The sequence below is a fragment of the Pogona vitticeps genome, chromosome 6 (genome assembly GCF_051106095.1).
Source record: "Pogona vitticeps strain Pit_001003342236 chromosome 6, PviZW2.1, whole genome shotgun sequence".
NCBI classification, from domain to species: Eukaryota; Metazoa; Chordata; class Lepidosauria; order Squamata; family Agamidae; genus Pogona; species Pogona vitticeps.
Genome location: NC_135788.1, coordinates 100,525,812 through 100,538,979, shown reverse-complemented (window position 1 = coordinate 100,538,979; position 13,168 = coordinate 100,525,812). Strand labels below are relative to the sequence as shown.

Below are 13,168 nucleotides of genomic sequence, written 5' to 3'. Positions count from 1 at the left end.
CATAATGCATGCCAAATGATTAGATGTGTACAAATAAGCTATTTTGACAAACTCACAGTTTAAAACTTCAGGTTTCAGCTGTGGATCCAATTACTCAGACGAAAGTCCAGCTGAACAAAATGGGACTGGCTTTCCAAAGAAACACAAGTGGGTTTAAGGCTGTAAATTCTTTCCATTTACAGATGTGAGTTTGCTTCATCCCGCTGAAGAGCAGATGTTTTTCTTTGTAATTAAGTGGCATTTTGCAGCCATTCAGCTATCAAGCTCTGTTTAGCAGCCATTTCCTCTTTCCCCCAGAACAATTTGGGTGTTTTCTCTAAAGCCTCTAATTCAAACCATATTGGAAGCTTTTTGTTAGAGTACTTAAATGTTCTGTTGGTGTGTTAATGTCATTGTTAACTATTCCTCTGCTATGCAGAAACCTGTTTACTGCTACCACTTTCTGTGGTTTATCTCTAGTCCCCAGTTTGTGCTGAAGGGAGAAACCAGGGCTTTAGGAAATTGAACAATCATTAAAATGAGTGATGGTCTTTATCCAGGGACCCCCACAGAATCTCTACAACCCAATTTGCTGGGAAATGTCCATTTTCTGTCAAGTAAACAGTGTGCAGATTCCTGGGTGCCTTGTTCACATGTAAAAATCCCTGAAGTTCTTGATGCTGTCGCAACTCTTACTGAAGTTTCTGTCATGTAAAAGCAAAATCACACTTCCTGGAAATTTCTAGGGGCACATATTTTTTAAAGATGAGACCTACACCTTTTGTGCTTCTTGTTTTCACAAGGCAATCAAGGGGAGGTCAGGAGCTAGAAAAACAATGGTAGTTGTATGTGGCTTATATGTAGCCCACCCTTAATCTAATAAAAATTTGCTCCACCCTTTAGCCAAAAAGTCTCCCTATGCAGAGTGGAAAGCTCAGTAGTATGACAATTCCAGCCCCTGAACCTTGTGATCTCAAAGAGACAATAGGCAAAGAAAGGGGGATTGAGAGGGAGGAATAGAGAAAAAACGCACATTGCCTTTGCCATAGACTGTTTGCGCAGCTTCCAAGCTGTGCAACCATTCAGTCACAATGAAGGGGAATGGAGAATGAAAGGTTACTTTGTCTTGCTCAGGGCTCAGAAACATTTTTTAAGATTATAATTCCCAGAATCCCCCAGTTGGCATGGCCATAGTCATGCTAATGGAGTATTTGTGTTATTATCGTTAAGAAAATGGGTTTTGCCATATTATGGTTCTGTTTCTGTAGAGCCAGGTAGACCCATTTAGTTATCAGTTTGCCTCCGTTTTGAGGCACATTCTAGTGTTTATATTCTTTGTTGTGTTCCACTGGCTAAGCCAGTGGGCCGTGGATTTTTCTTTCCCCCCAGACTATCTTAACCCTCTGTGTTGCACTCTCTGACCCTCCAGATCTTGACCCACACAAAGCCCTCAGCCTCCTTGGGCCCCCCTCAGCCTCCAGCACCGCCCACCCAGCCGTCTGCCTCACACCTGGCTGTACCACCTGTCTCCTACTTGCTTCAGGGTTCCCTGCCTCTTGGTGGCTGTGGTTCAACTCCCACTACCCCAACGGGGGTGTTGCCTGCGACGTTGAGCCAGGCCTCAGCAGGCCCTCCTTCAGCTGGCATCTTTGCTTCCTCATCTGGGACCGATCTGGGCAGCACTAGCTCCGAAGGGCGTGGAGACAGTGATAAGGTAAAAAAACAAAGCCTTTGGAAAGGAGAGAATTTTTGTGATCTGTGGGTTAGTGAAGAGACATTTAGCATAAAGTCCCCACTAGTTGTCTTTTTGGACTTCTTCTCCCAGAATCTTCCAGTGAGCATGGCCCAAACTTTGCTTGACTCCTGTGGTCCTCCAGGTACAGCGGACCATATTTCCTAGTAATCAACTGCCATAGTCATATAAATCTAGGGGATATTAAAATTTGACAGGGCTAGGTCCAGTTGTTAGTTCTGCATAGACTCAAACCACTGAAAGAATGTGACTTGTTAAGTCAACACTACTGTAAGCCCCACAGATCTAATGGGTCATCTCAAAATGGAATCAATCAATGGATTTAATTTCCTCCTCACTTTCTGCTATCAGAGTGGCATCATCTGCATATCTCAGGTTGTTGATATTTCTTCTGGAAATCTTAATTCCGGCTTGGGATTCATCCAGTCCTGCCTTTCGCATGATATATTCTGCATATAAGTTAAATAAGCAGGAAGACAATATACAGCCTTGTTGTACTCCTTTCCCAATTTTGAACCAATCAGTTGTTCCATATCCAGTTCTAACTGTTGCTTCCTGTCCCACATATAGATTTCTCAGGAGATAGATAAGGTGGTCAGGCACTCCCATTTCTTTAAGAACTTGCCATAGTTTGTTGTGGTCCACACAGTCAAAGGCTTTTGCGTAGTCAATGAAGCAGAAGTAGATGTTTTTCTGGAACTCTGGCTTTCTCTATAATCCAGCGTATGGTGGCAATTTGGTCTCTAGTTTCTCGGCCCCTTCGAAACCCAGCTTGTAGTTCTGAGAGTTCTCGGTCCACATACTGCTGAAGCCTACCTTGGAGGATTTTGAGTATAACCTCACTAGCGTGTGAAATGAGTGCAATTGTATGGTAGTTGGAGCGTTCTTTGGGATTGGGACGTAGACTGATCTTTTCCAGTCCTCTGCCCACTGCTGAGTTTTCCAAACTTGCTGGCATATTGAGTGTAACACCTTAACAGCGTAATCTGGAATGCCATCACCTCCACTGGCCTTGTAGTTAGGCATGGTTTCTAAGGCCCACTTGACTTCACGCTCCAGGATGTCTGGCTCAGGGTCAGCAACCACACTAGCTGGCTTGTCCGGGACATCCAGATCTTTCTGGTATAGTTCCTCTGTGTATTCTTGCCACCTCTTCTTGGTGTTTTCTGCTTCTGTGAGGTCGCTACCATTTTTGTCCTTTATCATGTCCATCTTTGCACAAAATGTTCCTTTAATATCTCCAGTTTTCTAGAACAGATCTGGTTTTTTCCCCCATTCTATTATTTTCCTCTATTTCTTTGCACTTTTCATTTAAGAAGGCCCTCTTGTCTCTCCTTGCTATTCTTTGGAAGTCTGCATTCAATTTTCTGTAACTTTCCCTATCTCCCTTGCATTTTGTTTCCCCTCCCTTCTGTGCTATTTGTAAGGCCTCGTTGGAGAGCCACTTTGCTTTCTTGCATTTCCTTTTCTTTGGGATGGTTTTTGTTGTTGTCTCCTGTACAATGTTACGAGCCTCCATCCATAGTTCTTCAGGCACTCTGTCCACCAAATCGAGTTCCTTAAATCTGTTTTTTACTTCCACTGTATATTCATAAGGGATTTGGTTTAGATTATACCTGACTAACCCAGTGGTTTTTCCTACTTTCTTCAGTAAGCTTGAGTTTTCCTATAAGAAGCTGATGATCAGAGCCACAATCAGCTCCAAGTCTTGTTTTTGCTGACTGTATAGAGCTTCTCCATCTTTGGCTGCAGAGAACACAATCTGATTTCAGTTTTGCTCATCTGGTAATGTCCATGTGTTTGTGGTGACCAGCTTGTTCTCTTGACAAAATTCTATTAGCCTTTGCCCTGCTTTGTTTTGAACTCCAAGGCCAAACATTCCTGTTATTCCCTTCTTTAGCATTCCAGTCTGCCATAATGAGAAGAACATCTTTCTTTGGTGTCAGTTCTAGAAGGTGTTGTAAGTCTTCATAGAATTGGTCAATTTCAACCACTTCAGCATCAGTGGTGGGTATATAAACTTGGATGACTGTGATGTTGAAAGATCTGCCCTGGATTCGTATTGAACTCATTCTGTCATTTTGGAGATTGTATCCCAGTACAGCTTTTCCCACTCTTTTGTTGACTATGAGGGCTACTCCATTTCTTCTACGGGATTCTTGTCCACAATAGTAGATATGATTATCACCTGAATTGAATTCTTTCATTCCTGTCCACTTTAGTTCACTGACGCCCATGGTGTCAATGTTTATTCTTGCCATCTCCTGTTTGACCACATCCAGCTTACCAAGGTTCATAGATCTTACATTCCAGGTTCCTATGCAGTATTTTTCTTTGCACCATCAGACTGTCCTTTCACTTCCAGGCGTGTCCGCAGCTGAGCGTCCTTCCGGCTTTGGCCCAACCACTTAATTAGCTCTGGAGCTACTTGTCCTTCTCCTCCGCTCTTCCTCAGTAACATGTTGGACTCCTTCCGACCTGAGGGGCTCATCTTCCAGAGTAATATCTTTTAGTCTTTTGTTTCTGCCCATGAAGTTTTCTTGGCAAAGATACTGGAGTGGCTTTCCAGTTCCTGCTCCAGGTTGATCACGTTCAATCAGAACTCTCCTGTCCATCTTGGGCGTCCCTGCATGGCCTAGCCCATAGCTTCTCTGGATTATTCAAGCCCCTTTGCCACGACAAGGCAGCAATCCATGAAGGGGAAATTTGGACTACTTCCTCCCATAGTGTCTCACTGCAGGGCAAGCTGGATGTGTAGCATACGTTCAAAACCACTGGAGGGACCACCAGGTTGCTCATTGTTCTTCTAAAGTGCATCTGACAGAATTCATGCTACTGCCTGAAGATATGAGCCAAGATTAGATTATGCTGTTGCACACATAGCAGTTTGGCAGATGCCTCATTGTTTGTAATGGCTAACAGGGCTGGGCTCAATTAGTTCAGAACTGACAAGGTCACCATTGTCAATTCTGTGGTGCAACCCAAGCTTGGCTAGGTGACATTTTGACTATACTGTTAGAATTCCCAGCCAGTGACTGGGATTCTTGGAGTTGTAGTCCAAAAAATTAACTATGTCCACATCCTGATCATCATTTTTTCTTGAACTTTGAATGTTACCGCTTTATAAAGAGTTTGTCAGCCCATATAGTCTAGCATTGTCAGCTCTGTCTACCAATAATGGCTGTCCAGGATTTCAGGCAGGATGCCTTTCTTGTCCTACTGTGTTATTATCTGGTGATCTCTCATCCCGACACAAGCCAGGCCTCATCTGCCTGGCTTTCAAAAATCAGATGAGACAGGTGGTCTGCTTAGGCTGCTAGCTTGACTGCTGTGTTCCCACTTCAGTACTTGAAGAAGCTTCACACACAAGAGCGAGCCGTGGAGGAAGTGAAACTAGCCATCAAGCCCTATTACCAGAAAAAGGAGATCACAAAGGAAGAATACAAGGACATCCTCCGCAAAGCCGTCCACAAGGTAGAGAAGCGAGTGGAGGGGAGAGGGGCAGAGAAGAGCTTGGAAGGGAGGGGGATACAAAAGAGGCACCAAGAAAGAAGGGGAACTTTGCTTTAACTTCTCCCCTTTACATCCTCTAGATCTGCCACAGCAAGAGTGGAGAAATTAATCCAGTCAAGGTGAACAACCTCGTCAAGGCCTATGTCCAGAGATACAAGTACTTTCGAAAACATGGACGCAAGATGGATGAAGAGGCGGGGGCCTCCAAGGAAATAGGAGGTCTTGACAAGTCTGGCTTACCCATGCCCCCCCTCTGAACAGAAGGCAAAAGAAACAAAACAAAGTGGTCCTTCTTTATGCAAATAGGCTGGGCTGAGCCCTTCCTCCCACCTCATTTACTGTGTGGGGTCTGTGGAAGGAGAGGGTTGGGGACACCCTGTTTTGTTTGAGGGAGTGGTGGCATTTGAAGAGTGCGGTTCTTGTGCATCTGCTATCTGTCCCGGACCCCCTCCCACAAACACCTTTCACAGTTTTAGTCACAAGCTGACTGGTGTTTTGCCCTGTAAATACCGATGGATGAGGCTAATTTGTAGTTTCATCGCTCTCAAGCTCCCATGATACAATGGGTGGTGTTATTCCTCTCCTGCCCCTCCTCCACCTAGTTTTTACTCATTTAGCATGTTTTTAATTTGTTGGGGTTTTTTTTTTCTCTTCACCCTCCCTGTCAGCAGTCATGAAGCAGCAGTACCACAATGGCCCTGGGGTGGCAGCTTCCTGCTGCCATGTTGGGGAGGTAACTCACCCCCCCCCCCGTGCCCTCCTCCCAGTTGTAAGTTTGTCATTCTCTTTCCCTGCCCTCTTTCTCTTCATAAAACTGCATTTAGCCATCCAAACCTGGCTCCGCTTCCATGATCCTTTAGCAATGGGGGCAGGGGAGGGCTCTGGGCTTCAGGAATAAGGAGTCTTCTTCTGATGGTTGGAAGAATCCTGGTGTCCATTATCTCAAAACATGGCTAGATTGTGCTTGTTGCTCCAGTTTACTTAACAAGAGAGCAGCCTCAATGCTTTGCTATTCAAGGATCCCTCCTTAGTAACTAACATTCCCAGGCATTACGTTTACAGCTGCCAGAGTCCCTAGTGGCCACTAAATCACTGCCTAGGATGAAGGTCCTGACATGGTCAGCCACCCCAGAACAAGATTGGCAGCCTTTTTGGCCCTGTAGCCACCTGTGAAAATACTCTCCATCTCGCTTTCTCCATGCCTGTCATTGGATTTTGGGACCCACTGTTACTTCTGCGGGTTTTGGTATATACACTGCCTATCTTATAATCCATCTTGAGCCTCCTCATTTGTCCTGTTGCCTAATATTTGCCTGTTCTTGTTCATGCCTTAAAGGTCAGCGCCTTTCTGAAATTGAGCAGGTTCAGGGGAGGAAAAACTTGGAGAAACTGCTTCTTAAAAAGCCTACAGCTCCCAGGGTGTACCAGCCAAAATGGTCCAATAATGTTAAATGAATTTTCATTCAGAAAAAAATAGCAATTAAATGGTTGGAAGGAGAATCGCAGAGGTTTCTAAAATGATGCATGGCATGGAGAAAACGAGAGAAATTCTTTCTCTGGTTATAAAGACTGGAGCTTCCTATGAAATGGGGTGGCATGAGTTTAAGGAGGAACAAAGCAAATGATGTTTTTCCAAAAATATATACTGGAATAATTGGGCTATGCTACCCAAAGAACAACAGGTGCTAAATGAGGATTTGAGGAAATCAGGACACATCAGACTATGTATGGTTCTTGGTCATGGTGATTATACTGAATCTCTAACGTTCAGACAAGTGTGGCTCAGTACCAGATGATAGACAAGTTGGTTTCATCTCCTTCCCGCCAGCTTATTTGGCTCTTTGCTACTTCTGCCCCGAAATTACAACAGGGTAGGAGTGTACTGGGGTGCACATATTTGTTTTCTCCTTGCTTTGTTTAAAGTTACTAAAACTATAGGCATTGTATTATAAAGACAAAAGACCTACTTTTCAGGATCATAGTATGAACTTAACGGTAGTTGCATTTGCATGTAATACTTAGTGCAGAATCCTGGCTTGGTAAACCATGGTGTTAATCAGAATTTGCCAGTATACACCACTCAATAATTTGCACGAATGAGCTGACAAGCCAGTGTTACAGCCAGATTTAGGATGATGGTGGTTTGTGCCTAAACACATCAAGAGCATAAATGAGCTTTTGACCAATGATTGGTGTTAGCTTAGAAATCCTAGCTTGTTTGGATGTAGCTTAACCATTAATCTGAGTTTGCACATAATACAATTTTTTTAATATCCTGTTTTATTTAAGTGTGAAATAGGAGCTAATGAGCTGCTTTTATGAACCAAATGTTTCATCATATTATGGTTCATTAAGCCAGGATTCCTGGTTTAGCACTATGTGTGAACATAGTTAGCTTCAGAAAGTTAGGGAAATAACGGCAGAAAGAAGGGAAAGACAAATTCAAAAGGAAATAGGAGCCCCAAACCAATTTGAAGGAAGTGCAATATGGAAGTAAATTTTAAGACTTCCATCCTACACAGTTACTTAGAATTAAGCCTTACTGAAGTAAATGTAGATGGGATTCCTGCTGAGTAGGCATATTCAGGACTGCATTGTTAAAAAAACCCACAAAGATAGAGTGGGATGTAGAAAGTCTCAAGAAGAGAGAGAGACCAGGGCATAGGACTGCAAGTGGTCCACAGAAAAAGATAATCATAACTTAGAGCTAGAGATACTATTTTAAAAATTTATGTGTTAGTTATTACTCTTTTTAAAAGTTTTTTTAAAAAGTTAATTCTGTGGTATTTATTACTTTAAGCACTGTACTTTTGTAGTGTACAAGTGACACATTATTTTTAGTTTATTACAGTATTTCACAAGAATGTTCTTCTTTGGAAAGAAAAAGACCTTCTATCACAAAGAAATACTTAAGCAGCAGTGAGTTATGGCACTAAAATATAGTAACAACATTACTGAGCATTACATTATTTTTGCAAAAGGACCACTGTTATGCCCTCATTCCCTGAAAAAGATGCATGCTACCAGGTAGCATTGTTATTTGTAATGTGTTACATCCAAAGTTTGGCATAACCAGATGATTAAAATCAGGGGGGATAGGTGGTAGATCTGAGCCTACTGGTAGACCCTGGGGATTTGCAGTAGATCAACAACATTTTGTCATTACCAGTTATTTAACAATTACAGTAACAATATGACTTGGTTCCTGTCCTAAAGTGTATCACTGGCATAAAGCTCTGGTATATTAAGGAAGGAGTATTTTTGTCTAGAAAGACTGTGAGCTCTGTTCTGCTTTAATACACAAAATAAGTTTGTGAGCTCAGACTTCTTTAATTCTAACATGTTTCTTGCACCTGGCTCCAAGTTAGTGGATCTCAAGGCTCCAGTAAAAAACAAACATAAAAAGTACAGTGGCGCCCTGCTTAACGATTACCCCGCTTGACGATGAATCTGCTTCACGACGTTTTTGCGATCGCTATTGCGATTGCAAAATGATGTTTTAATGGGCAAAATCCGCTTTACAACAGTCGGTTCCCTGCTTCGGGAACCGATTCTTCGCATTACGACGATCAAAACAGCTGATCGTCGGGTTTTCAAAATAGCTGCCGGCTGTTCAAAATGGCTCCCCACTGCATTCAGGACGGATTTTTCGCTGCATAGGCATCGGAAAATGGCCACCCTATGGAGGATATTCGCTGGACGCTGAGGTATTTCACCCATTGGAACTCATTGAACCGGTTTTCAGTGCATTTCAGTTGGCTTTTTCATTTCGCTTGACAAGGATTTCGCTGGAATGGATTATCCTCGTCAAGCGAGGCACCACTGTATGTAAATGCTGCAGTGACATTCATGTCCTGCTCACAGGCCAACTGGTTGCCTGCTTTGTGAACAGAAAACTAGACTAGCTAAGCCTTTTGTCTGATTCAGTATAGCTCTTATATTTTCAATCCTGTGAGCCTGAAACTCTCAGCTCACCCTTGGATTAGGTGGAAAATAACATAACATAAAATGCAGTAAGGAGAAACAGTAGTTGAGAAAGGAAAATGACCATGTTCCTGAAAAGCCTTAAAGTAAGTAGAGAATGGAAAAGTTACTCTTCTGGATTAAAATTCCCAGTAGCCATCATCCAGATAGCCCATGGCTAGGGTATCTGCAGCTAAATATTTTTTCCAAGCTTTAATAATAACATGAACAATAGAATTTGAGGATTGTGGAATGGAATATAAAGTGGGAGAACAACATGAAAAATACAAACAGCATCAAGATGAGAATGAGCCAAAATATGAACTAAATGCAACCATAAGGAATAAGCATATATAAGCAATATTGATTTTTTTTAAGCAAGTCTTTGCATCAACATTGCTGTGGATGAGAAGAGACCTGAGTTAAATACCATGCCAAGACTGTAAAACAGTAAAGTCTATGATTAATGGTAAGTATGAGTAGGTGGCAAGACTTTTATTAGAAAATGATGATAAATTCAGTTTTGTACACATCTGGGTTTGTATTACGTTGTAGACTACAGTTACCAGTTTGGCAAGGGCAGAGAAAGGAAAGAAGAACATCCTCAGCAAATAAAGACCCTATTTCAAACCAACTCAAACCCTGTTGAGGTGATCAAAGTAACATGAGGAATGTGCTAGCTTCATTGTTGCTTTGTGTATCTGGGAAGTGAAGGATCTGAAAAAGTGAGCCTTTTCTCTGTTCAGACTCCATGTGAGCCAGAAACACGATTTTTCAGATTTCTGGCTTGTGTAAAGAGTTTCCACACATAGAGGAGACTCTCCAGAGCAGTTGCTCTTCACATGAAGGCAAGGCTAGCAGGCTTCCCTCTTGTTATAGTGAACACTCAAAGAGAGCTAAAGTCAGTCTCTTATTCAAGTGGAAGATGTGCTGCAGTTGTATCTCCATTATGCATTTATATCAGCTTGATAATACTTTCAGCTGTCCTGACCTATCCAGCAGAATCCTGGGATTTTGAGTTTAACGAGGAGATACATAGAACCCCGTTAGATTTGATTTCATGAACTCTCATGGCTTTCCAGCAGAGAATGGTCAGCAGCTCACTAAACTACAAATCCCAGGATTCCTTAGCATAGAGCAGTGGTTCCCAACCTTGCATAAACCAGGTGTTCTTGAACTGCAACTCCCACAAACACCAGCTATGTTTCTGGGAATTGCAGTCCAATAACTGGTGGGTCACCCAAGGTTGGGAACCACTGACATAGAGTGAAGACAGTGAAAGTGGTATGGAATAGAGACGGGCTATTCGTATTCATATTCCTGGGGATATGGATAGCGACACCACAGGAGCCACAGAGGTCCATTCCTTCCCCCCTGAACCAGCCGGTCCACTCACTGCTCTCCATGTGGTGCGCGTGGCTGTCATCCACATTATTGTGAGAATCATGGAAACAGCCCAGACGTTGCTTTGCCGCCTCTCTGCACAGCTGATCACACAACAGCTGAGTGAGGAGACTCCCACTCCTGCCTTCTCGCTGGAGTGGTCGGCTGTGTGGGGAGGCAGGGAAGTGACAGCGAGGCTGCTTCCACGATTGGTGCAAAGTTATGGATGACTGTCATGCATGCCACGCAGCAACCAGTAAGTGGACCAGTCAGTTTGGGGGGGAAGAGCTTGGATCTCCACGGCACCTGTGGTGCTGATATTCGTATTTGTGTCCCCAGGGATACGAATACGAATTGCTCATCTCTAGTACTGAACTGATACAAGTGCAAGGAAATGCACCTTCTGACATAGAAATTAGCTGTTTTTCAACTACCAGCATCCAGCTTCTCTTAGGAAAAGTAAGAGAAGGAAAATCCCTCTGCTGAAGAAAAGAATTGAAAAGGCTCCAGGGAAGACTGTTGAGTTTGCCTCTCTGTGAAATGGGCTAGTTGCTGGACTCCACCTCCATCTTCTCTTTCCATTCTCGCAGCTGATCCAGGAAGGAGGGTTGCTCCAGTGAGTCTGATATCCTTAAGTCTGGATTGTTTTGTTTTAATGAAGATGCCCCATAGATCTGGCTCAAGTCGTAGAGAGCTTCCAAAACCTTAGGTATGACCTGGAGGGGAAAACCAAAACAGCTGCCACTTAATGGCTGGTTCTTCCTATGTGTGTTTTTCCCTCTTGTACTACACTGCAGCATGCTACTATCAACCACAAAGCTAGGGAAGCTGGTGTCCTCCCGATACTGCTGGCTTCTCGGTTCCCGTCAGCCATAGTCAGCAACACTCAGGGAGGGATGATGGGAGATGCAAGCAAATAACCTCTGGAGTTCTGCAAATCCCCTAGCCTTGGTCAGAAGTAGTGGTGCCCTGGCCCTGCAGGTCTTGAAAGCCCCTGCTATTCTTTTCTGTTCTCTTTGTAATACCTGAAGTTGTTGAGACTTTCCATCTACTTTCACCTACTTGTTGGAGGGAGAGGGACTACTGTCCCACATATGGGGCAAGATGGGGTTTTTAAAATGTAGATTTGGTCATCTTGTGCCTTCCGGAGGTTGCTGGACTGCATCTCCCACAGGCAGTAGGGACTGCAGTCCAGCAGCCTCCGGAAAGCTGTAGGTCACTCACTCAGGATAGATGTATGGGGAATACAGGAAAGAGATGAAAACAATGATAGTGTAGTAGAGAGAGTAGGAAAATAAGAAGGGGGAGGCACTGTTTTAAAGAAAGGACTTCTAATGACATTTGAGATTGAGGGAAGATTTGAAAGCAAAATGGGAAGAACAGTGCAGGGCTGCTTTCTGAAGCCAGCAAGCCCACTGTCAAGGAGAATTACCCTACTTCTCCTGACTTGCCAAAGAAATGGAGATGCCTGGTGGCTGAGCCTCAGCTATAACTTGAAAATCAGAAATCCATTCTTGCTGCTCTCTGAGCAGAACTAGTCCTCTGTGAAGGGAGAGCGATACAGCTTCTGATGGTAACATATTTTGGGTGTCCTAAAAATGCAGTTACTTCCTATGTTATGAATGTATTTGTACTGCCAGGTATGGCAGTACAAACAACAGTAAACCACGTGATTTCTGCTTCAGCTGCCAAAGCCACGTGGCTGGCTTTGAGGACTCTGCCCCTTGACCTACGTGGTGCTGTTTGCTGTGACACTTCAAGTAGGCAAATGGCTTGAGCCAGAGCTGTTTCCGGGTATATAAACTGCCCTTTCCAATCTAGTACCCTCCGTATATGTAGGAGAGCAGGATTTGGCCACTACCTTGGTGGCTGTCCGGTTGGAGACTATGACAAATTGCAAGGGGAGGGAATGAGAATTGCAAACCACTTTGAGCACTGTTTTGTAGTGGAAACGTGCGATATAAATGTAACAAATAATAACTTCTTAAACACTGGCACAACAAAGATAAGTTCCTTGTCCCATCTTCTCACAGTTGTATTGTGCCAGCTACATACTTTGATTGGCCTTGGTAAACCCATAATAGAAGAACTGCCAGCTAAAGGATGAGAATTCAGGGTCTGCTCAGGAAGCACAAAGTAGCAAATCTGGGGAACATGCAGACCTTGAAGAAATGGCTTTTTTTTGATAGAATGGAGAAATCCTAGGGGGTACAGTCCAAACAAGATTTTTTTTCCAGTCTCTGGAACATATGCTTATTCCCACTCATACTTGAGGGAAAGAGATACAGAGAAAAGATTCAAAACCTCCGTTTCCATTTTATAGCATTGCTCTGGTCTTTTATCTCAGCATGAAAAGTCACAACTTCAAAGCAAACGACAGCTGCCACAATTTGGATGAAATGGTCAATGAATTTTTTAGTAAATACTTCTAACTTCCTTTTTATATACAAGGACTTGTTTTTGAACTGGAGATCCTGAAACTGTAGACAGACTCCATTTGACAGTGGGTTTGACTTTAATAGACTCTGTTAAGTCCATGATTCCTTAGGGAATTCCACGTTTAAAGCCATTTGAGAG

General features: G+C 43.3%; 2 protein-coding genes across 6 annotated transcripts in view; one reads left to right on the top strand and one right to left on the bottom strand.

The window, feature by feature from the left end:
* SCAF1 (SR-related CTD associated factor 1) overlaps positions 1 to 8,562 on the top strand; it is a 30,916-nt gene extending 22,354 nt beyond the window's left edge. For all 3 annotated transcript variants that reach the window (XM_020793963.3, XM_020793964.3, XM_078377978.1), the window contains exons 9-11: positions 1,409 to 1,693; positions 5,078 to 5,206; positions 5,326 to 8,562. In XM_020793963.3, coding sequence (XP_020649622.3) covers positions 1,409 to 1,693; positions 5,078 to 5,206; positions 5,326 to 5,502 — 591 coding nt within the window. In that variant the 3' untranslated portion in view covers positions 5,503 to 8,562. The remainder of the gene's footprint in view (positions 1 to 1,408; positions 1,694 to 5,077; positions 5,207 to 5,325) is intronic.
* The window catches only part of IRF3 (interferon regulatory factor 3), a 40,942-nt gene that overhangs the window by 14,757 nt on the left and 13,017 nt on the right, over positions 1 to 13,168 (bottom strand). For 2 of the 3 annotated variants that reach the window (XM_020794031.3, XM_020794032.3), the window contains exon 10: positions 10,568 to 11,307. The exons of the other annotated variant lie outside the window; for it this stretch is intronic. In XM_020794031.3, the coding sequence (XP_020649690.3) occupies positions 11,137 to 11,307 (171 nt within the window). In that variant the 3' untranslated portion in view covers positions 10,568 to 11,136. Of the gene's footprint in view, positions 1 to 10,567; positions 11,308 to 13,168 lie in introns of those variants that run through there. 3 annotated transcript variants of the gene reach the window in all.